Source organism: Tachypleus tridentatus, chromosome 4 (genome assembly GCF_004210375.1).
Source record: "Tachypleus tridentatus isolate NWPU-2018 chromosome 4, ASM421037v1, whole genome shotgun sequence".
Taxonomy (NCBI): Eukaryota; Metazoa; Arthropoda; class Merostomata; order Xiphosura; family Limulidae; genus Tachypleus; species Tachypleus tridentatus.
The window spans coordinates 9,104,492-9,130,403 of record NC_134828.1 but is presented as its reverse complement, the minus strand read 5'-3'; the positions used below and the strand labels follow the sequence as shown (position 1 = coordinate 9,130,403).

At 35.6% G+C, this 25,912-nt stretch overlaps 2 protein-coding genes across 2 annotated transcripts in view; one reads left to right on the top strand and one right to left on the bottom strand.

Annotated features, from left to right (window-relative positions):
- LOC143248537 (uncharacterized) overlaps window positions 1-25,912 on the top strand; it is a 211,190-nt gene that overhangs the window by 168,312 nt on the left and 16,966 nt on the right. The window lies entirely within an intron of this gene.
- On the bottom strand, window positions 19,415-25,871 carry LOC143248538 (PDZ domain-containing protein GIPC2-like). The gene is given in 7 exon segments (XM_076496966.1): window positions 19,415-19,631; window positions 19,634-19,657; window positions 19,660-19,737; window positions 20,738-20,819; window positions 22,796-22,905; window positions 23,493-23,631; window positions 25,739-25,871. Coding segments are annotated over 6 exon segments (471 nt in total). The 5' UTR covers window positions 23,596-23,631; window positions 25,739-25,871; the 3' UTR covers window positions 19,415-19,557.

Genomic DNA, 25,912 nt, shown 5'->3' with positions numbered 1-25,912 from the left:
TAGCAAAAACTTCCTTTCGATGGAACCAAAGCTTTAGAATTTCAATTTGGACCCACAGATTGCTATGGAAATATAGTTAAAGTACCTTATATCGAACAAGTAAAACAGGCCTGACTGTAATTATTATTGTTGTCTCCTTATTCAAACTTGTAAATAATGATATGACTGATACGCTTTATTTAGGCTTGCTGATCGTAGGTTAGTGTAGAATAAATTTAAATACAGCGACATCTACTTTCTGTAAAACAAGCCGTCAATAATTTCAGATTATTTCTTAGTTTCTTTGCAAGCACAAAGCTACCCAAAGGACCAACTGCGCTTTACCTACCACAGGTTGTCGGAACCCAGTGTTTAGTGTCAGAATTCTACGGAAGGGGGGTACATTTTAGAACTTTTAATAACATTTAATTATATTTTCCGAAAACAAACAAACTGAAAATTACGTAGGACGTCGTAAGGCAAACTCCTTTATATCTTTCTTTAAGTTGCTCTATTGCCAATCAGAACGTCCATTGAGTGGTCTGTCCCTAGAGAAGTCCACGTCACTGTTCTTCCCTCTATCTTCAATTTCTTCCCTTCCTCTTGACCTCTTCCCTCAATCACCTTCACCTCAACATGTACCTCACCTGAGGTTTCTTCCGCTTCGGGGTTGAGGGAACAAGTCCATGCTTTTCTTCCACGTGTCTTTCTTTCGGTCTAATTTATGTTCACGACTTATCGACAGATTCACACTTAAAAATTCCACAGTCTTCTCACACGTTCCAGAATTTAGAACTTCAGAAAATTACAAGTAACGTCTTAGACGAGTGTACGTTCAAATCATGAAACATAGTTTCTTCACACTTGTACTCACAAAACAAATTCGCATTGTTCCATGTAGGTGTTCTTAATAATTTAATGAAGAATATTTTGTTTGCTTATTTGTTTGAAACTCAGCACAAAGCTACACAGTGAGCGTTTTGCTCAGCACGGGTGACGAAACCCGGATTTTAGTGGTATGAGTCTACAGATATACCGGTATGCTACTGGGGGACTGGTGAATATTATAACCATGCTAATAAAACTTGGTGACAAGTATTATCATGTTAATAACACTAGGTGAATAATATAACCATGCTAATAAAACTTGATGACTAGTATTATCATGTTAATAACATCAGGTGAATAATATAACCATGCTAATAAAACCTGATGACCACAATTATCATGTTAATAACACCAGGTGAATAATATAACCATGCTAATAAAACCTGGTGATTGGTATTATCATGTTAATAACACCAGGTGAATAATCTAACCATACTAATAAAACCTAGTGAGTAGTATTATCATGTTAATAATACCAGGCGAATAATATAACCATGCTAATAAAATCTGGTGAGTAGTATTATCATGTTAATAACACCAGGTGAATAGTATGACCATGCTAATAAATCCTGGTGACTAGTATTATCATGTTAATAACACCAGGCGAATAATATAACCATGCTAATAAAATCTGGTGACTAGTATTATCATGTTAATAACACCAGGTGAATAGTATAACCATGCTAATAAATCCTGGTGTCTAATATTATCATGTTAATGACACCAGGTGAATAATATAACCATGCTAATAAAACTTGGTGACTAGTATTATCATGTTAATAACACCAGGTGAATAATATAACCATGCTAATAAAATCTGGTGAGTAGTATTATCATGTTAATAACACCAGGTGAATAGTATGACCATGCTAATAAAATTTGGTGACTAGTATTATCATGTTAATAACACCAGGTGAATAATATAACCATGCTAATAAAACTTGGTGACTAGTATTATCATGTTAATAACACCAGGTGAATAATATAACCATGCTAATAAAACCTGGTGACTAGTATTATCATGTTATTAACACCAGGTGAATAATATAACCATGCTAATAAAACTTGGTGACTAGTATTATCATGTTAATAACACCAGGTGAATAATATAACTATGCTAATAAAATCTGGTGAGTAGTATTATCATGTTAATAACACCAGGTGAATAGTATGACCATGCTAATAAAACTTGGTGACTAGTATTATCATGTTATTAACACCAGGTGAATAATATAACCATGCTAATAAAACCTGGTGACTAGTATTATCATGTTATTAACACCAGGTGAATAATATAACCATGCTAATAAAACCTGGTGAGTAGTATTATCATGTTAATAACACCAGGTGAATAGTATGACCATGCTAATAAAACCTGGTGACTGGTATTATCATGTTAATAACACCAGGTGAATAGTATGACCATGCTAATAAAATTTGGTGACTAGTATTATCATGTTAATAACACCAGGTGAATAATATAACCATGCTAATAAAACTTGGTGACTAGTATTATCATGTTAATAACACCAGGTGAATAATATAACCATGCTAATAAAACCTGGTGACTAGTATTATCATGTTATTAACACCAGGTGAATAATATAACCATGCTAATAAAACTTGGTGACTAGTATTATCATGTTAATAACACCAGGTGAATAATATAACTATGCTAATAAAATCTGGTGAGTAGTATTATCATGTTAATAACACCAGGTGAATAGTATGACCATGCTAATAAAACTTGGTGACTAGTATTATCATGTTATTAACACCAGGTGAATAATATAACCATGCTAATAAAACCTGGTGACTAGTATTATCATGTTATTAACACCAGGTGAATAATATAACCATGCTAATAAAACCTGGTGACTAGTATTATCATGTTAATAACACCAGGGGAATAATATAATCATGCTAATAAAACCTGGTGACTGGTATTATCATGTTAATAACACCAGGTGAATAGTATGGCCATGCTAATAAATCTTGGTGACTAGTATTATCATGTTAATAACACCAGGCGAATAATATAACCATGCTAATAAAACCTGGTGACTAGTATTATCATGTTAATAATACCAGGCGAATAATATAACCATGCTAATAAAATCTGGTGAGTAGTATTATCATGTTAATAACACCAGATGAATAATATAACCATGCTAATAAAATCTGGTGAGTAGTATTATCATGTTAATAACACCAGGTGAATAATATAACCATGCTAATAAAACCCGATAACCACTATTATCGTGTAAAAATATGTCAGGCTTTCCTGAGAAAATAAAATTGTTAACTGAAGTTTTTCTCTCAGATCAAGACTTTGTTTCACTGTTGTAATGTAGTAAAAGTAGCGGAAGGCACATTCTTTCTTGTTTGATATATAACTCTTACTTGAATGTATTTTTCGTAGAGCACAGAAGCAACTTCTAAAGCTTATTTGTATACATATTCAATAATACTGTTTTCAGCCATTTATAATTTCTTTGCCTCTTCCTGCATGAAATATAATTCTTTTCATTTTTTACTCATGCGCGATCTCTTCGCTGAACGATTCCGATTCAACTCTGATATTACGGAATGCTACTTTAGCGTCCCCTATTTTTTTGACAAGTTTTCTGTAAAGTTACACACGGGTTACTCACACATTGCCGTTTGTAATTATAAACTAATAAAAGGGAAGGTAGCTCGTCAACAACAGCCATCACCCATCTTCCAAGTTTTGGGACACTACTGTCTGACCGAATAGGATATTTTCACTGTCACACTTATAACGCACCTACGTTCTAAAAGTACGGAGCGTGTTTTGCGGGATCACAGACTGGGCGTACTGATCACTTGGTCCATTTATTACATGAAGTACTGTTGTTTTTGTTGGTGTTTTGTTAATTTGTTCTCGTTTTGCCCCCCAGTGGCTCAGCGGTATGTCTACGGATTTACAACGCTAACATCCGGGGTTCGATACCCGTGGCGGGCATAGCACAGATAGCTTAATTAAAAACAACAACGTGTTCTGTTTTTTATATGTGTATACAATTTTTTTTTTATTTTAACAGGAATTCTCCAATGAAAACCAATATCAAGCTCCGGACAGTTTGAATTGTCTAAAATGTGATACTTACAAAGTACGTAAAATATCTTATCAGTCAATGGGTATTTTAAAACATATTTCTAGTAAAAAGTTTAATTAACGTTTTAAGTCCTTCCTTTTCTTAATGCCACATCTGAACCCGTAGAGTTGGTTCTGTGTTCAATCAAGTATATTATATTATTGTTGTCTTTAACCAGTCACTCCTCTCCTTAATCTAACCCCACAAAATGTACCAGCCCCAAGTGCCCCATTTAATTCATCGTCCTTGAGTAGATGATGGAAACCCAGTTTGTTTGTTCTTGAATTTCGCGCAAAACTACTCGAGGGCTATCTGCGCTAGCCGTTTCTAATTTAGCAGTGTAAGACTAGAGGGAAGGCAACTAATCATCTCCACCCACCGCCAACTCTTGGGCTACTCTTTTACCAACGAATAGTGGGATTGACCGTCACATTATAACGCTCTCACGACTGAAAGTACGAGCATGTTTGGTGCGACGGGGATTCGAACCGCGACCCTCAGATTAGAGACCACAGTTACAAAAATTGGAAGTAAAAGTAATTATACACTAGGCCTAATGTTCATTCAAGTTGTTATGTTTTAACAATATAGGTAGTATACGTATAATTTTATATCAGAGATATAAGCTGATAATGTTCTGAGGTATAAAGGTTATGATTCCATAGACTTATGTTATTGCTACTTACGATTATAGCCTTCCAATCTTTTTACAAATTATATCAACATTTTCATAATGAAGAAAACGTTAAATAATTCTAATAAGTTTCAACACCAGGGGTGAAGAACGGGGAGAAACTTATACGGCTGTCAGGCACATACAAATTACAAAAACCTGAGAGTGACGTATCCGAAAACCCGGAAAAGTTTCATAATGACCAGACGTTGGAAAGTTGGGATATTTTCGTTACGACAAGGCTTACAAACACAAACCGCTTCATTTGACGTCTTCGTCAACACATGTTAACTTTTGCACTCGTCTTGTTTATTTAATCTGTTTATTAAACGCACTTAACCCTCTTTTTTGTTTATTTTTTCTCTCTCTCTGTTTTTACTTAGGGCAGAATGTCGTCTGATTGTGGAGCCTCGACTGAGAAGTACAGAACAGAGCAATGGAACATTTACAGCTCAGCAAAGCTATTTTTTAAAGAAAGAAATTGTATTTTTAGAACACGTGTTGCATAAGTGAATCGCTGCTCTTCATAATCTGTTTGTAATATTAATCTGAAAAGAAGTTTTGTATCTTCAGTAATAATTTAACGAAATACACGTTAAGTATCCAAAGAATTAAAGTGTTTTTAGCTTTATTGTAATGTCTGGAAATTTAAGGTCAAAGAGGTATCTAACGAGCTTTTCTAGTGAACTATGTGTATTATTACTTTTGAAACAAGTCGAAAAACATTTAATCTAAATTATCCTCGAAGAAGTTAAACTAAAGAGAACACAAAACGCAAATTCTTTATGGAATTAAAATGGTGGATTTCATAGATAAGTTAAAGAAATCTTTCATTGTCGGAACATTTGAGAAAATTAACCTGTTGACTGCCAAGTATTTCAGCTGCTACGGCATCTCCGAACCAAGTTCAAAATACAACTCTAATGCTTTTTCATTTTGTAACTTTTTTCGTGACGCCATTTTGGATCGAAAGTTAATCAATATGTAAGTAGGTCAAATTCATGTATGGTGCTGGCATCTAGCGTTGAAGTTAGGTATTATTGAGAACGAATTAACTCGTCTGTGGCACTGTCTTACCGATCGGCTTGGACGAGTTATCTCGTCTACGGCACTGAACAGGTTAAAACCATGGAACTTAATCCAGAAAAATTCCACAATTGAAAGACCATGTCGTTATCGTAAATCCTTCCTACAAGATAATGTTCGTTATTATTTAACACTCAATTAATGTAAACAGTTTGTTTGTTTTGAATTTCGCGCAAAATTACTCCAGGGCTATCTGCGCTAACCGTCCGTAATTTTGCAGTGAAAGGCTAGAGGGAAGGCAGCTAGTCATCACCACCCACCGCCAACTCTTGAGCTAATCTGTCACGCTTGTAACCCTACAACAGCTGAAAAAGCAGAGCGAAGTCAGTGACATATTACGTCTCGAACCTTGGACATCTGTAGCTTGGCGAGCCTGGTACAATTTAGCAGTTACACATTTTAGACTACTATAACCGTTTAGATAATGTGCCAGTCAGGTTTAAAGCACCCGTGTCTTCACAGTTACGTATAATCTGGGGCGTTTTTTTTTAAGGCGCAAAACTACTTAGTGTATTGTCTACGTTGTGTAAACGTGTGAACCCTAGATTTTACCGTTAGAAACCTTCTAGTTGACTGCTGTGCAACTAAAAGACACAGTCTGAGACAAATTTAGATTATATATTTATAATTTATTCTTTTTTTATAGAAAATCTGGACCTCCTAAGCATGTTTCACCGCTTCTTAAAAGCTTTGACATTATTCGATCCAAATAAAATATACGATTTACAATTTAACCTTAGACAGTGTAAAATATAATGTCATAAGTGCTAGATTTTGTCATTGGTTGTATTTTATTAGCAGGTGAATGTTTCAGTTATAAGGTCTCAATTTTACCACTGAACAGAAAGTTCAACATGGTTATTTATAGCTTCAATATAAAAATTGTGGTAATTTTTTTGTTGCAGTAATAGGCCTTAATACTAAAAGTATGATAACCTTAAATGCGGAAGTAGCAAGATAAATATTAAAAGTACGGTAATTTTAAATGCGGAATAGCAAGATAAATATTAAAAGTACGGTAATTTTAAATGCGGAAGTAGCAAGCTAAATATTACAAGTACGGTAATTTTAAATGCGGAATAGCAAGATAAATATTAAAAGTACGGTAATTTTAAATGCGGAATAGCAAGATAAATATTAAAAGTACGGTAATTTTAAATGCGGAAGTAGCAAGCTAAATATTAAAAGTACGGTAATTTTAAATGCGGAATAGCAAGATAAATATTAAAAGTACGGTAATTTTAAATGCGGAATAGCAAGATAAATATTAAAAGTACGGTAATTTTAAATGCGGAATAGCAAGATAAATATTAAAAGTACGGTAATTTTAAATGCGGAATAGCAAGATAAATATTAAAAGTACGGTAATTTTAAATGCGGAGTAGCAAGCTAAATATTAAAAGTACGGTAATTTTAAATGCGGAATAGCAAGATAAATATTAAAAGTACGGTAATTTTAAATGCGGAATAGCAAGATAAATATTAAAAGTACGGTAATTTTAAATGCGGAAGTAGCAAGCTAAATATTAAAAGTACGGTAATTTTAAATGCGGAATAGCAAGATAAATATTAAAAGTACGGTAATTTTAAATGCGGAAGTAGCAAGATAAATATTAAAAGTACGGGCATTTTAAATGCGGAAATAGCAAGCTAAATATTAAAAGTACGGTAATCTTAAATGCGGAAGTAGCAAGATAAATATTAAAAGTACGGTAATCTTAAATGCGGAAGTAGTAAGCTTCCATATTAAAAGTCTCGTACTTTTATTGTGTGTTCTTCTTATAATAAAGGTACATGGGGCTATCTGCTGAATCCACCGAGAAGAATCGAACATCTGATTTTAGTGTTGTAAATCAGTAGACCTACCGCTGTACCGGCGGTAGACATTTTATTTCGAAGTATAAGACTTCAATAATTGAAGTATGCTATTTTTCATGTTGACATACAACTATGGTCACTGTACATATAAATACAATAATTAATTATTAACAGGTAATGAGGCATTAAAAGGCTACTGAATACCAGATTTCGGTATTTTTTGAGCAGTTGTTGAAGACACAAAAATCACGTATATTTTTTGCACAAATACGCACAACATTTCAACTTATTAATACACATCGTCAGCCAACAGTTCGTGATATATGATTCGTAAAGACATTTCAGAAACCAACGATGCTGAAAGATTTTCGTTTAAAAACAATTTTAGATTATTCATAACGAAATATCTACAGCTCAGTATATGTTTCGTCCCAGTAGTACAGAGGCACGTCTGTGAACTTATATAACTAGAAAACGGATGATTGTAATGGGCAGAGCACAGATAGCCCATTGTGTAGCTTTGTGCTTAACTACAAATATATTAACAAAATTATGAAGCAAGCATGTTTTCTCCAACGAGTTGAACCTAAAAACGAGATACTGCTATCTTTCGGGTATGGAGGTTCTACAGCGTGGGTCGGAAAGGAGATAAAACAGTATCTTGTTTACTCACCTATAAGGCTGTGATAAAGGAACTATGTTAAATGTATCGGTTTACATACGGACACGTTCAGCTTACGAATGGTTTGAATTTATAAATCACTATGATATATGATTTGAACATATCAAACTTGTTTATGATAAATATAAACCCATTTAAGTCTGATATTTTGTGTACTTAAAGAGTAGGTGTCGCTTTTCAGTTTTATCAGCTCGTGTCTGTGAAACGTTTAACAAGTTTAACATAACCTCAAACATTTACACTTGTTTTTGTTCGTTATTTAGTATAAATTCGCACAATAGGATGCATATGCTATGCCCATTGCGGGTATTGAAACCTGATTTTTAGCGTTGTATTACCTTAGACTTATTGCCGAGTCGCCTATAGGAGGATTTTATACAACGAGTTTTACCATATTACAATAATATATAATTATAATAAAACCACAAGAGTAACAGATCTCTATCCTGTGTTAATGTTGAAACATCTGTGAATGTGTGATGTAATAACCAATATTGTTAGGCCTAAAGAAGTCTCATTATTTTACCAACTTTGAGGGTTTGTGACGCTGCCTGTGATGAATATTTTCACACGTTTCTCAGGGATCATCTATATATTATATATTTGGGTCAGTCTATTCGGAATGTTGTCGCACGTTTCATGATTTAAACGCGACAAATCTCATATTGTTAAAAGCGCCTTTCTCTGAGCTGTCCCGATTACACATTGGCTTTTCAATTTAGAATCACCTTACCTATTTTTTGCTTAGTCGATGTAACGATTATGGAACTTGGTGACACAATGCTGTTGTCATCACTTGACGACTGCCATTGATTTCAACTTTAGTTTTTATTTGCAAACAACACTTAACTCGTGTGTAATTTCATAAAACAAATTATGCTAAATACAAGTTGTATGGGCTTTCTTATCTTAAATAGGTCTAAAATACGCAGCGCAGTTTGTTCAAAACCATATGTTTATCACTTTGCAGACACGCATTCAGTCGTTTCTGCATAATCAGCTACATTTGCCTTCCTTACAACTGTATATATTTTTAAAATTTGGAATAATTTAGCTTCAGATCGTTTCATAGCCTGCTATTAAACACTTTTTAGCCACTTTGTTTCTTTAGTTTCGTTGTTTTAACTTATAAAACCTTGTCATGCTCCGCACACTGTTAAAGTACCATTACCACACGTCATTGTTTACTTTACGTGTAGTTCTACTAAATAAAGTTACTTACGTGTAGTTTTATTAAACAAAGTTACATCTATGTGAATTTGTTTGTCTGACCACGTAATGGTTTTTAATAGACTAAAATGCATGGATCTAACAAATAATGCTTGAAAGAAATCCTAGTTTAAGTGCGGTGCATGAAAATAAAAACATACTAATGTGTGTCAATAAGTTTGGTATCAAATTATAGATTATAATTTAAATTTTAATGTTATACATGAACGCAACCATAAAGCACTCATGTTGTAATTTTTATAATATACACGAAATTTGGAAGATTATCGAAACACATTGCAAAATGTTTTACATAAAACATCAGATTTTTTATTATTAATTTTTCGTGAATTGTTTCTTTTCGAATGTTGACCGTCCAACATACACATAATTTTAAGATTTAAAATGCATTTTTGCATCAGGAAATTGTCAAATTTCCCATACAAATTCTCATAATTTCCAGATAATTATATCAAACGTTTTCGTAGAAAAAAAACACACAAATAGATTTTTCATGTTATTTTCTTTATCTTATCGGCCCCCAGTGGCTCAGCGGTATGTCTGCGGACTTACAACGCTAAACATCGGGTCTCGACACTCGTGGTGGTCAGAGCACAGATAGTCCGTTGTGCAGCTTTGTGCTTAATTCAAAACAACAACTCTATCTTATCTCTGTACGAGTTTGGTCGGTTTGACGACTTCGTAACCACCATACAAAAATATAAGATAAATATATATTACGTTTTTAATCGTTCTAGAACGACTACAAACTATAACACGATACCAGAAATAATTATTTTAAATAGCTTATGTCTCATTGTATTATACATATTTATTTATCTTTTGGACGGTTCGCCGTTTGGACAACGGTACGTCTTAAGATTTATAATGTTAAAATTAGAGGCTCTATTCTCCTTGATAGGCACAGCAGATATCCCAATGTGGCACACACACTGTTTTGGACATGTCTGCAGAATATTATGTTACCATATCCGTATGTCCTTCATAGAGTGTCTTATCTTTGTTCTAATAAACCAGCACTTTATCCAACACAATCACGTTTCTGTTTTAGTACACGACATATGTATGTAGATATTTACACACAAATTCTTAAATTTTAGTTATTTTTTCTTAAAACAGTAAGCAACGAAATACAGAAAACAATGATATCTTCTACTTAGCAAATTTGTACTCTCTTACCGTTATTTGCTAAGCCTTTTGCATGTGAAAAATGTAAAACAAAATAATTTTTAATGATTTATACATGTTTTTTGAATTAACAAAATTCACTACCAAAGAATTCCATTATAAGTAATCAGGCCTAGTAAATAAAATGTATTTGGATCTAAAACAAATATTTTTCTAGGGGCATTTTGTTTTGAATTTCGCGCAAATCTACTCGAGAGCTATCTGCGCTAGCCGTCTCTAATTTAGCAATGCAAGACTAGAGGAGAGGAAGCTAGTCATCACCACCCATCGCCAACTCTTGGGCTACTCTTTTACCAACGAATAGTGGGATTGGCTGTCACATTATAACGCCTCCACGGCTAAAAGGGCGAGCATATTTGGTGTGACGTGGATTCGAACCCGCAACCCTTTCATTACGAGTCAAGTGCCCTAACCAGCATGGCCAGGTGGTGAAGAGCTTTCCATCACTGGTAAGATTGATAAACAATTTCTTGCTGTTTTCAATTTTCCTAAATAACAAGCACAATGGCACATACGATTAGGTTTTAAGTGGATGATTCATTTATATCACGTAATATTTGTGCGTCATAGTGACGTCAGACTAAAAAAGTATTAGCTAGGTTCCAGCTCACACGATTCACTCTGAGTGAACTACTAAGTTACACACAAAACTAATATTTTACGCTGTAATGTTAAATTATCACCTTTCCTAGCTCGTGCTGTTCTTCTACTTTAATGTGTTCGCTCTTTGAAATCAAGGGTCAGTGAAATGTCCAAACATTAGACCTGGGAAAGAGGTTAACCGTTATGACTTTGTAAATGTCATATCAATATGACCTACATTACTAATGGTTAGGACCGACAAAATATTTTCGCGAATGTCTGACTCTTAATTTCAATAGTGATAATTGGATTGAGTTTTCAGTCGCTTAACTTAATTTAATAATTATCTATCTGGAGAATGACAAACATTATTCCATTTCTATAAAACTAAAACATTTGTGAGCATTCTTAAACTTATTAAATGTCTTAAGAATATGTTTTATGAAAGTGAAGGTGGAACATTTGTTTCTTTTCTTGCAAATTTAAGTTGTAAGTACTTGTTACAGAGCACAAAGCTATGTAATGGGATATTTGTCCTGTGTCCACCATGAGTATCGAAACCGGATTTTTTGTGTTATTAGCCTTCATACTTACTGCTCAGACAATGGTATAAGAGAAAAACACGAGAAGAACAATATTTAAATAATATAACCACAAAAAGAGTTTCCAAGAACTGGCATGAAAAAATCAACTTTATCTTTTATAATTAATTAATCTTTGAAAAGTAAACCTTTAGTTTTCTTAAGTTTAATACAATGATTACAATATTCTAAATTTTGCCATGTTTTGATTTTATCTTCGTTGTAAAGTAACTCCAACCTAATTTTATTTTTAAATAAATAGATATAAACAGTGATAAATTTATCTGTCTGTTATATGTTTACTTACCTCAAAAGGTTTGTTGACCAGCAAAGGTCATGTGATCCTCGGTCAATCTTAGCAAACAGTTACCTTCTTTTTTTTTACAATAAACATGACAAACATTCATAGGACAAACGATCAAATAGAACGTAATAAATTTAGAATAAACACAATTTTTATTTCCTTAAAACAAAGTTGTTCCTTTTAAAATAAACATTTTTTTTTCTTCTGTGGTTGTTAAGCTATCTGTGCAGCACTATTGAAACCAGGGTTATTTGGCTTCAGACTTATTGTTGAGTCAGTGGTGGGCAGTTTTCTGTTCAGTTGTATGATTTAATGTTTTCGATTTAGTGTGATGTTGTAGTTCCTATCATGTAAGTTAGTTCATTTGTAGAAATAGCAGTAGAACAAATAAGAATGTTGCTCTTAATACGATTAATACTTACTATAAATACCACATAACAAACACATTTCATTAAAAAAATAAGGAACAAACACATAAAAAAAATGACCTGACCTCATTTTTATTTCTGGCATTTACGCCGATACAGAACTGAAAAATCTGGACTATTTTTCACAACAATGGAGTACAGAGTTAGGCTAGTAGAACACTTCTAATCCAGTTGGATTACAATTTAGTGGTGTTAAATCATTTCGAATTCAAATTAAGAAAAGATTGTATCTGTATTTATAACAAACCTTCCATATAAGGCTTTCTGTTACCGTTCCTATTTTTGAATTATTGAGCAGAGGGAAAGTTGCCAGTGAAAAGCACCCTCTATGTAATAAAATTGTTACTTTTTCTTGTTCCTGGGCACAAAGTGTTATTTCCCAATTGCTTATGCCTAAAGTAAATGGAGAAAACCTATTTTTCTCTTCAAACTTTGATTTTGTGACTTAAGAGTGTATAACGAAAACATGATGATAGATTATATTTGGGGGGCTGATACTGAAAGTGATTTACATTACAGTCGCAAATCTCGAAAAACTACTCACTTCTAAACATTGTTGTATAACTTTAGTATAAATACATGTAAATCTTGATTCATATGTTGTTTTATTCAGACCTTATGTGAATGTTCAAATTTGCCCGTTTTTACATATAAAATAGGTTAATTTCTAAATTTCATTATCCAGGTCACAAAAGCAAAGTTTGAAGGGAATAATGTCCATTTTCGGTACTTTTACAACATAAGTAATTAAGAAATAACACATACTATTCAAAATTTGTGTTACATAGTTATTCATGTTAAGGGCTTAGATTTCACTCTTTATAAGTACTGAGAATATTTTGTAGCATCACACTGATTCGACCTCAGGACACCCTGTTGATGGGAAAGACTGTTTGGAATTTAGCACAAAGCTACACAATGGGCTCTGGCCACCACGGGTATCGAAACCTGGTTTCTAGCGGTGTGAGTCTATAGACACTGATAGGAAAGACCGAGTACGAATGTTTAGTACAAAAATAAAGTTTATCTGGTTGTAGATAGTAATAGTTCGTGCGTGTGTCTTATAGCAAAGCCACATCGGGCTATCTGCTGAGTCCGCTTAGGGGAGATAAGTCATCTGGTTATAAATATTTAATTATTTAGGGGAGATAAGTCATCTGGTTATAAATATTTAATTATTTAGGGGAGATAAGTCACCTGGTTATAAATATTTAATTATTTAGGGGAGATAAGTCATCTGGTTATAAATATTTAATTATTTAGGAGAGATAAGTCATCTGGTTATAAATATTTAATTATTTAGGGGAGATAAGTTATCTGGTTATAAATATTTAATTATTTATCATGAAATAATTGTTTTGTTTAGTTCTCTGACTGAGTCATTAAAAACTAAACATGCATTTAAACTGGGAGACTGGAGAGTCATTAAAAATTAAACATGCATTTAAACTGGGAGACTGGATACTGAGTCATTAAAAAGTAAACATGCATTTAAACTGGGAGACTGGAGAGTCATTAAAAACTAAACATGCATTTAAACTGGGAGACTGGAGAGTCATTAAAAACTAAACATGCATTTAAACTGGGAGACTGGAGAGTCATTAAAAACTAAACATGCATTTAAACTGGGAGACTGGAGAGTTTACTGATGGGAGAGTTTACTGACGGCAGAGTTTACTGATGAGAGAGTTTACTGACGGGAGAGTTTACTGACGGGGGAGTTTACTGACGGGGGAGTTTACTGATGGGGGAGTTTACTGATGGGAGAGTATACTGACTCGAGAGTTTACTCACTCGAGAGTTTACTGATGGAAGAATTTACTGACTGGAGAGTTTACTGACGGCAGAGTTTACTGATGAGAGAGTATACTGATGGGAGAGTTTACTGATGGGAGAATTTACTGATAGAATAGTTTACTGATGAGAGAGTATACTGATGGGAGAGTATACTGATGGGAGAGTTTACTGATGGGAGAGTATAATGATAGAAGAGTTTACTGACGGGGGAGTTTACTGATGGGAGAGTATACTGATAGAAGAGGTTCCTGACTGGAAAGTATACTGATGGGAGAGTTTACTGGTGGGAGAATTTACTGACTAGAGAGTTTACTGACGGCAGAGTTTACTGACTCGAGAGTTTACTGATGGAAGAATTTACTGACTGGAGAGTTTACTGACGGCAGAGTTTACTGATGAGAGAGTATACTGATGGGAGAGTTTACTGACGGGAGAGTTTACTGATGGAAGAGTTTACTGATTGGAAAGTTTACTGACCGGAGAGTTTACTGACGGCAGAGTTTACTGATGGAAGAATTTACTGATGGGAGAGTATACTGATGGGAGAGTATACTGATAGAAGAGTTTACTGACGGGGGAGTTTACTGATGGGAGAGTATACTGATGGGAGAGTATACTGATAGAAGAGGTTCCTGACTGGAAAGTTTACTGACAGCAGAGTTTACTGACCGGAGAGTTTACTGACGGCAGAGTTTACTGATGGAAGAATTTACTGACGGGAGAGTATACTGATGGGAGAGTTTACTGACGGAAGAGTATACTGACGGGAGAGTTTACTGTCTCGAGAGTTTACTGATGGAAGAATTTAGTGACTGGAGAGTTTACTGACGGCAGAGTTTACTGATGGGAGAGTTTACTGATGGGAGAGTATATTGATGGGAGAGTATACTGATAGGAGAGTTTACTGACGGGAGAATTTACTGACGGGAGAGTTTACTGACTGGAGAGTTTACTGACGGCTGAGTTTACTGACTCGAGAGTTTACTGATGGAAGAACTTACTGACTGGAGAGTTTACTGACGGCAGAGTTTACTGATGGGAGAGTTTACTGATGGGAGAGTATATTGATGGGAGAGTTTACTGATGAGAGAGTTTACTGACTGGAAAGTATACAGATGGGAGAGTTTACTGGCAGGAGAATTTACTGACTGGAAAGTTTACTGATGGAAGAATTTACTGACTGGAGAGTTTACTGATGGGAGAGTTTACTGACGGCAGAGTTTACTGATGGGAGAGTTTACTGATGGGAGAGTATATTGATGGGAGAGTTTACTGATGAGAGAGTTTACTGACTGGAAAGTATACAGATGGGAGAGTTTACTGGCAGGAGAATTTACTGACTGGAAAGTTTACTGATGGAAGAATTTACTGACTGGAGAGTTTACTGATGAGAGAGTTTACTGACTGGAAAGTATACAGATGGGAGAGTTTACTGGCAGGAGAATTTACTGACTGGAGAGTTTACTGATGGAAGAATTTACTGACTGGAGAGTTTACTGACTGGAGAGTTTACTGACGGCAGAGTTTACTGACTGGAGAATTTACTGACTGGAAAGTATACTGATGGGAGAGTTTACTGGTGGGAGAATTTACTCACTGGAGAGTTTACTGACTGGAGAGTTTACTGATGGGAGAGTTTACTGACAGGAGAGTTTACTGGTGTGAGAATTTACTGATTGGAGAGTTTACTGACGGCTGAGTTTACTGACTCGAGAGTTTACTGATGGAAGAACTTACTGACTGGAGAGTTTACTGACGGCAGAGTTTACTGATGGGAGAGTTTACTGATGGGAGAGTATATTGATAGGAGAGTTTACTGACTGGAAAGTATACAGATGGGAGAGTTTACTGGCAGGAGAATTTACTGACTGGAAAGTTTACTGATGGAAGAATTTACTGACTGGAGAGTTTACTGATGGGAGAGTTTATTGACAGGAGAGTTTACTGGTGGAAAAATTTACTGACTGGAAAGTTTACTGACGGCTGAGTTTACTGACTCGAGAGTTTACTGATGGAAGAACTTACTGACTGGAGAGTTTACTGACGGCAGAGTTTACTGATGGGAGAGTTTACTGATGGGAGAGTATATTGATGGGAGAGTTTACTGACGGGAGAGTTTACTGACGACAGAGTTTACTGACTGGAGAGTTTACTGACTGGAAAGTATACTGATGGGAGAATTTACTCACTGGAGAGTTTACTGACTGGAGAGTTTACTGATGGGAGAGTTTACTGACAGGAGAGTTTACTGGTGGGAGAATTTACTGACTGGAGAGTTTACTGACTCGAGAGTTTACTGATGGAAGAATTTAGTGACTGGAGAGTTTACTGACGGCAGAGTTTACTGATGTGAGAGTATATTGATGGGAGAGTATACTGATAGGAGAGTTTACTGACGGGAGAATTTACTGACGGGAGAGTTTACTGATGGGAGAGTTTACTGACTGGAAAGTATACTGATGGAAGAGTTTACTGGTGGGAGAATTTACTGACTGGAGAGTTTACTGACGGCTGAGTTTACTGACTGGAGAGTTTACTGACGGCAGAGTTTACTGATGGGAGAGTTTACTGATGGGAGAGTATATTGATGGGAGAGTTTACTGACGGGAGAGTTTACTGACTGGAAAGTATACAGATGGGAGAGTTTACTGGCAGGAGAATTTACTGACTGGAGAGTTTACTGACGGCAGAGTTTACTGATGGGAGAGTTTACTGACAGGAGAGTTTACTGGTGTGAGAATTTACTGATTGGAGAGTTTACTGACGGCTGAGTTTACTGACTCGAGAGTTTACTGATGGAAGAACTTACTGACTGGAGAGTTTACTGACGGCAGAGTTTACTGATGGGAGAGTTTACTGATGGGAGAGTATATTGATAGGAGAGTTTACTGACTGGAAAGTATACAGATGGGAGAGTTTACTGGCAGGAGAATTTACTGACTGGAAAGTTTACTGATGGAAGAATTTACTGACTGGAGAGTTTACTGATGGGAGAGTTTATTGACAGGAGAGTTTACTGGTGGAAAAATTTACTGACTGGAAAGTTTACTGACGGCTGAGTTTACTGACTCGAGAGTTTACTGATGGAAGAACTTACTGACTGGAGAGTTTACTGACGGCAGAGTTTACTGATGGGAGAGTTTACTGATGGGAGAGTATATTGATGGGAGAGTTTACTGACGGAGAGTTTACTGACGACAGAGTTTACTGACTGGAGAGTTTACTGACTGGAAAGTATACTGATGGGAGAATTTACTCACTGGAGAGTTTACTGACTGGAGAGTTTACTGATGGGAGAGTTTACTGACAGGAGAGTTTACTGGTGGGAGAATTTACTGACTGGAGAGTTTACTGACTCGAGAGTTTACTGATGGAAGAATTTAGTGACTGGAGAGTTTACTGACGGCAGAGTTTACTGATGGGAGAGTTTACTGATGTGAGAGTATATTGATGGGAGAGTATTCTGATAGGAGAGTTTACTGACGGGAGAGTTTACTGACGGGAGAGTTTACTGATGGAAGAGTTTACTGACTGGAAAGTATACTGATGGAAGAGTTTACTGGTGGGAGAATTTACTGACTGGAGAGTTTACTGACGGCTGAGTTTACTGACTGGAGAGTTTACTGACGGCAGAGTTTACTGATGGGAGAGTTTACTGATGGGAGAGTATATTGATGGGAGAGTTTACTGACGGGAGAGTTTACTGACTGGAAAGTATACAGATGGGAGAGTTTACTGGCAGGAGAATTTACTGACTGGAGAGTTTACTGACGGCAGAGTTTACTGATGGGAAAGTTTACTGACGGGAGAGTATATTGATGGGAGAGTTTACTGACAGGAGAGTTTACTGGTGGGAGAATTTACTGACTGGAGAGTTTACTGACGGCAGAGTTTACTTTCGAATACTTTCAAATAATGGACAAAATGTGGAACATTTTGATAACAAAATATTATTAATTTATCATACAAAACTTCCTTCTATACTGTTTAATAAAACAAAAAACATTCACCAAAAACTGAAATATGAGATAATTTTTTTTCTTTATTTAGCAACCTGTAAAGAAACCGAAAAAAGAAAGCGACATATAGATATATATATTTTTTTAATTTCGCACAAAGCTACTCAAAGGCTATCTGCGCTAGCCGTCCCTAATTTAGCAGTGTAAGACTAGAGGGAAGGCAGATAGTCATCACCACCCACCGCCAACTCTTGGGCTACTCTTTTACCAACGAATAGTGGGATTGACCGTCACATTATAACACTCCCACGGCTGAAAGGGCGAGCATGTTTGGCGCGACGGTGATGTGAACCCGCAACCCTCAGATTACGAGAAGCACGCCTTAACACGCTTGGCCATGCCGGGTCATGCATAAAAAGCATTTTAAACATTAGAGAGAGAGGTTTGCACTCGTTTCATTCTTTCCGTGTAAAAATATTAACTACCTGGCAACCAAAACGTGTGCCTTTCTGTTCAGTAAAACTGCATCCGTGACAGCACAAATGTCGACCAAAAATGAAACCTGTAGAATGAGAGAACCAGATCCGTGTCTGTCGAAGATAAAACTGGTTTCAATCCCAAAATTTCACTGGTACCTTCGCACAATATTAACTTTTTAATGTACTCGTAAGTTACATTGTAAACAATATACTCCAGTAGTTATATCTTATAAACACGTCTTGTGGATCGAATGAATTCTCCCTGTATGTCGAAAGTTTGGGACCATTGGATTAGATAACAACCAGTCAAGCGCCTGAACAAACAAGTGACGAATCAAGAACAACTTTAATGTGTATACATAAAGAACAAACAATGTATACAATGACTGAGAGAGAGAGAGAGAAAGAACAGTGGATTGAATGTAAAACAATTAAACTCAAAAGACGTAACTCAGGATAGAACTGAATGTTATAAGTGAGTTATTTCTTCTTATATCAATTTCCTAGCCTCCTTTTAATTTACAGTAAAGTTCGGTATGTTTAGTCCAATACTTATGGTTGTTTTTTTTTTTCGAATTGCATGTTACTAAAACACTTGACTATACAAAGATAAAGGAAAATGAAAGGTAAAAAAAACCGAAGTAAAAATTGAAAGCTCCAACTTGTTTTGTAAGTAATTATCTTGGAACAAGCAGTAATCAATATTTGTTTTTGGATTCATTACATTAAATTAGAAAACGTATTTATGTAGAAGGTGAGGAGAGCTAGAAGATATTATCTTCATTATTCCTTTTAAGTCGACCATCTTTAGCATCCTTAATGGCACCCCAGAGATCAAAACAAAATCTTCACTAAATCCAAAGCTTCCAGATCAGATTCTTCCACAGCAATGGCGAAGTCTGCAGGATTGTTGAGCTGATGGCCTTGTTCCCAGATGCGGGTGGCTGCCAAAACGAATATATATATATATATGTAGTTTTATTACGTTTCAACACTTGCTGGAACTTAAGGTCAAATATTAACACGGCTGTCTTGGCTTCATCAAAATCCAAAACAAAGGAAGCATTCGAGTTCTAGATATGTTTGTTTGTTTTTGAACTTCGCGCAAAGCTACACGAGGGCTATCTGCGATAGCCGTCCCTAATTTTGCAGTGTAAGAGTAGAAGAAAGGCAGTTGGTCATCACCACCCAACGCCAACTCTTGGACTACTCTTTTACCAACGAATAGTTGGATTGACCGTCACATTATAACGCTCCCACGGCTGAAAGGGCAAGCATATTTTGGTGCATGGAGGATTCGAACCCGCGACTCTCATATTACTAGTCGAACGCCTTAACTTACCTGGCCATGCCGGTCCGAGTTCTAGATACTTTTTACTTCGGTATTACAGTTCATTCAGCAAAAATCGGTAATTCGTCTGTCGTTTGTTAACACCAATCACAAAACAAACTTGAACTTTGCCAAATAATGGAAACTGTTAACTTTATTTTTTAAAAGTATTTTCAGATAAAAATAATTTTGCAGATGGTGATGCAAAGAAAGAGCTGACAAGGCAGGATTCTATATACTTAATACAAAATTGCACTTTTTAAATCTGTTTAGTGAGTGACTTAATGAATGACCTTAAAAATAATGTTCGAGTATGACCTTGAGATATAATGTCTGTTGAATGAACAAAAACACAGCAGTTAAAACACAAACAGAATCTAGATGAAATACCAAGAAATAAACAGTTTTCTCGACAAATAATATATTATAAAAAAAGTATTTACTAAAACTTTTACTACTAGAGGACACTATCCAAATATCTAGACCATAAAGTGGCAAACTCGGAAAAATTATGTTTTTATAACCAATAAGCATTTAATAAAAAAGTACGATTCGAAGGCCATAACTGTCCAAATATCTAGACCATAAAGTAAGAAAAAATGGGAACATCTTACCTAACTCTGAGTCGTTTATTCCCATATATGTTTCAAGAAGAATATTAATTTTATCCACAGCTGCATTAACAACATCATCAGGCTAAAAACACAATAAAACGAAAAGACCTTTAGAAAGTGACATCACCAGGCTGAAGACACAATAAAACAAAAAGATCCTTGGGAAGTGATATCATCAGGCTAAAGAAGGAACAAAACAAAGCGAAATATCCTTAATAAGTAATTCATTGTTTGTTAATTAGTTAAATTAGTTATGTTCTCTGCTGGTTTTAAAATTGGTACTTTCAGGTAAAAGGTATCAAAATTAAAATGTTGAATTGCTATGGGCATCACCGAATCACATTTACAAAAGAGTCAATTAGTTATTGTCTTTGTGTATGTCACTCGATACAGTCAAAATTTGTTATCGTTTTTCACGTCACTGACTCGAACTTGGGACTTACTGTCATTCTGTGTGCCATTTTGTAGAGCTTAAAACCATAGTTTTTGTGGATATGATCTGGTGACGTCAAAGTTATTATTGCGAATGTCTTTGGAAGGAGTGCAAGGCTCTTTTTTTTCTGAATGGAGAGTCTGGGAATTCAAAAAAAATGTTTTTGTGAAGTTTATTTGATGAAGTCAATAGCTGTGGATCTCATTTGATAGAGTCTAAAGCTATTGTCATTGTTAATGTCACTTGATGGAGTCTAAAGATATTGTTACTGTATGTGTTACTTGATGGAGTCTAAAGATAGTGTTGCTGTATGTGTTACTTGATGGAGTCTAAAGATATATTTACTGTGGATGTCATTTGGAGGAGCCTAAAGCTATTGTTACTGTATGTGTTACTTGATGGAGTCTAAAGATATTGTTACTGTATGTGTTACTTGATGGAGTCTAAAGATATTGTTGCTGTGGGTGTCACTGGATGGAGTATAAAGCTATTGTAACTCTATATATCACAAGGAGTAGTCTAAAGCTATTGTTACTGTATGTGTCACTTGATGGAGTCCATAGATATATTTACTGTGGATGTCATTTGGAGGAGCCTAAAGCTATTGTTACTGTATGTGTTACTTGATGGAGTCTAAAGATATTGTTACTGTATGTGTTACTTGATGGAGTCCATAGATATATTTACTGTGGATGTCATTTGGAGGAGCCTAAAGCTATTGTTACTGTATGTGTTACTTGATGGAGTCTAAAGATATTGTTACTGTATGTGTCACTTGATGGAGTCCATAGATATATTTACTGTGGATGTCATTTGGAGGAGCCTAAAGCTATTGTTACTGTATGTGTCACTTGATGGAGTCTAAAGATATTGTTACTGTATGTGTTACTTGATGGAGTCTAAAGATATTTATACTGGTGTGTGCCACTTGGAAGAGTCTAAAACTATTGTTACTGTATGTGTCACTTATGAAGTCTAAAGATATTTCTTCTACGGATTCTACGGACACTGGAGTCTAAAGTTGTTGTTGGACATAATCTTAATTTGTTCCTGGTATGGATGACACTTGATGGAGTCTAAACGTGTTATTGTTGTGGATGACACTTGTAGGAGTCTGAATATTTTTGTAGTTGTAGATGTCATTTGATGCTGCTGTTGTTTCAGTGCAAACAGAATTACAACGAAATAAAAAGTATAAATCACTTATAGTGATTACACTGGAGGGTCAGAGAACCTACAGCTCAACAACTGCCTCTAAGTAGTCTTTAACAAACTAAAGTAATCAAACTAGTTCACCAGTCATAGTTTAGCAGTAAAATTAATTGACAATCGTAAAACATTCGGCGAATCACGTTTTATCAAAGTTACTAGTATTAGTTACTCAGCACTACCCACCTCACGTACCAATAAATTATGATTGTTGTTGTAATAGGTTAATTTACTGTTGCCTTAATACACGCACAAATGAGCTGTATTTTAACATTATATGTTGAATCAACTTATACGATTAAAGCTAATCTCACTAAGAAGAAATTCAAGTATTTATACATTTAAATACATTTTCTCTGCACGTTTGTTTTTATTATTACATCACTGTCAAGTTAACCTGTATAAGGTACTCTTACCGCCTCTTCCACAGTCGCAGGTCCTTTAGAACGCAACCTCAATGTTTCCTTACCGGATCCGTAAGATTTTTTACCACTTCCTCCTGGACCTGTCCTAGGTCCTATATGAGCTGTTTAAAACAACGACATTAACTCAATAATAATTAAACAAGAAAATTAATTAAGGGATTTTGTAGGATTACTGACAAGCAAATAGTAACGTAAAGTACTACTGTCAAAAGACACACTCTAAACAAGTGTTTTTTAATGAATATTTGTACAATGTATTTAAAGCAAAGCTACTAAGATTATTTGCCACTGTACTTAAATTTGAACCGCTGACCAGAAGGAAGGTCAACCAATCAACAACCATCTAATATGTCCACCCTAAGGGATTGACTTTCACTATTATAATGCACTTACAGTTTAAAGTGCTGTGAATACTTTTATGGTATAGCAGTGGTTAATTATGAATACCTTTTTACTTGGACCTAGTTGTAACCTTACAATATTAAACCTTAACATTAAACTGCTTAATCAAGGGACTAATTGACCATCAGTAAGTAACATCCGCCATCAACACGGATACTCTTTAATGAGTAGCAAAATTTACTGCAATTTTTGAATATTTATTGGCATGTTGCAGATTCGAGCCTTGGACACCACCATTCTCACCTCTGGTCAAGAAATCTGAGATGTATAATGACAAAAAACTTACAAAAACCAGCTCTTAGCGGTTCAACAAGGCGAAGTGTAAAGACGGAACCTTTAGGAATATTCTTCAATACTCGGGCGACCTCAAAGTGGCGACATCCCACCATGTTTTGACCATCAATCTTCTCCACGTGATCTCCCACCTACAGGAGATTCGAAAAAAAATATTATTTTAAAGTAACGACTAATATGCATTAGGAAAATTTAAATACATAGCATAAGCACTTGAATTTGAAAAAAAAAAACACAAAAAAAAAACAATTTTGACATCGTAAAACAAAGAATGAATTTTCATTATTACTTAAAGAAACAGCATAATAAGACTAACAACAAAATGCCACCAGGTGAACTTACTGTTAAATTCTTCCTATTATGTACCATTAAGTTGTCTTCTATACTTCGAGCTATTGTGTCTTTAATATTAGTTTTCACACACACTTCAGCTATCTCTGGTTAGGTAATCATAACCATTATTTTTCACCTTTAGAATCCAGTAATGCTTTTCTTAGGAATAGTTTTCCAGTTACATGTTTAATGCTAGTTTTGGTGCAAGTTACAAAGTTTTAACGAAAGGGGGCCCTGCATGGCCAGGTGGTTAAGGTACTCAACTCGTAATCCGAGGGCCGCGGGATCGAATCCTCGTCGCACCAAACATGCTCGCCCTTTCAGCCGTGGGGGCGTTATAATGTGACGGTCAGTTCTCAAATTCGTTGATAAAAGAGTAGCCCAAGAGTTGATGGTGGGTAGTGGTGACTAGTTGCCTTCCCTCTAGTCTTACACTGCTAAATTAAGGACGGCTAGCGCTTATAACCCTCGTGTAGCTTTGCGCGAAATTCAAACCAAACCAAACCGAAAGGGGTGCTACTTTCCACTACATTCTGCACTTACAGATATTGTAACTGTATCTTTAACTGGAATGAAACTCACTGTCCATTATTCACTGTTTTTATACAAACATATATACTTGTTCTTGTTACTTTTTATATTTGAAAACTAAACAATTAGTTTAGCAACTCAGTCTCAGCTATATCTTTTATATTTACTGCTTCTAATTCATATCTTTATTAAAGTGGTTTTAATTTAGTCAACTATTGCAGATAGCTTTCCATTCAAAAGTCATCCCTAACTTTCAGGTGATGTATTAGGAGAATGCAATTATTAGACAGCGCCACAGAACAACGCTCTAATCAAATAGTGGGATATAACTATCTCTATTATAACGCATTCAAAGCCCTGAAGTACAGAGCTCAGTTTTGCAGTAACCGGGCGCGAATCGCGGATTTCCGTATTCACACTCAGACACGTTAAACCGTCAGACATCGCCCTCTGCTGAGAATTATGTCAGTAAACATAAAGGTGTGGGTTACAAACTGAAAAAAATAATTATTAAAATGAAAAAAACGACGCAAGGCTGAGAAAACTATCAGAAAATTTATCCGGACGAACGCAAAGTTGGGGAACAGTATTAATAAATTTACAGGGACGAGCGCAAGGTTGGGAAAAACGTCAGTAAATTTACAGGGACGGCGTGAGGTTGGGTAAAACGTTAGTAAATTGACAGGATGGGCGCAAGGTTGGGAAAAACGTTAGTAAATTTACAGGGACGGACGTAAGGTTGATAAAAACGTTAGTAAATTTACAGGGACGGGCGCAAGGTTGGGAAAAACGTTAGTAAATTGACAGGGACAGGCGCAAGGTTGGGAAAAACGTTAGTAAATTTACAGGACGGACGTAAGGTTGATAAAACGTTAGTAAATTTACAGGACGGGCGCAAGGTTGGGAAAAACGTTAGTAAACTGACAGGGACGGACGTAAGGTTGATAAAAACGTTAGTAAATTTACAGGGACGGGCGCAAGGTTGGGAAAAACGTTAGTAAATTGACAGGGACGGGCGCAAGATTGATAAAAACGTTAGTAAATTGACAGGGACGGTCGCTAGGTTGGGAAAAATGTCAGTACATTTACAGGGACGGGCGCAAGGTTTGGAAAAACGTTAGTAAATTGACAGGGACGGGCGCAAGGTTGGGAAAACGTTAGTAAATTTACAGGGACGGGTGCAAGATTGATAAAACGTTAGTAAATTGACAGGACGGGCGCAAGGTTAGGGAAAAACGTTAGTAAATTTACAGGGACAGGCGCAAGATTGATAAAAACGTTAGTAAATTGACAGGGACGGGCGCAAAGTTGGGAAATATCAGTGCATTCCAAAGAACAGACACGAAGATAACAAAGTAGTGTTTACAGTTATACCTGAATAAAGTTGGATAACCGGTCTATCAAACTTCCTTCTTTGATTCTTTTAATGAAAGCATATCCTGCACCGTTGTCAGTTATGGTTAAACCGAGAGCGTCATCCGTCTTTTGAATCTCAACTTCTTTCGTCTGGCCTTTCCTGTGCACAAAGATAAAATCGTCTAAGCCAAT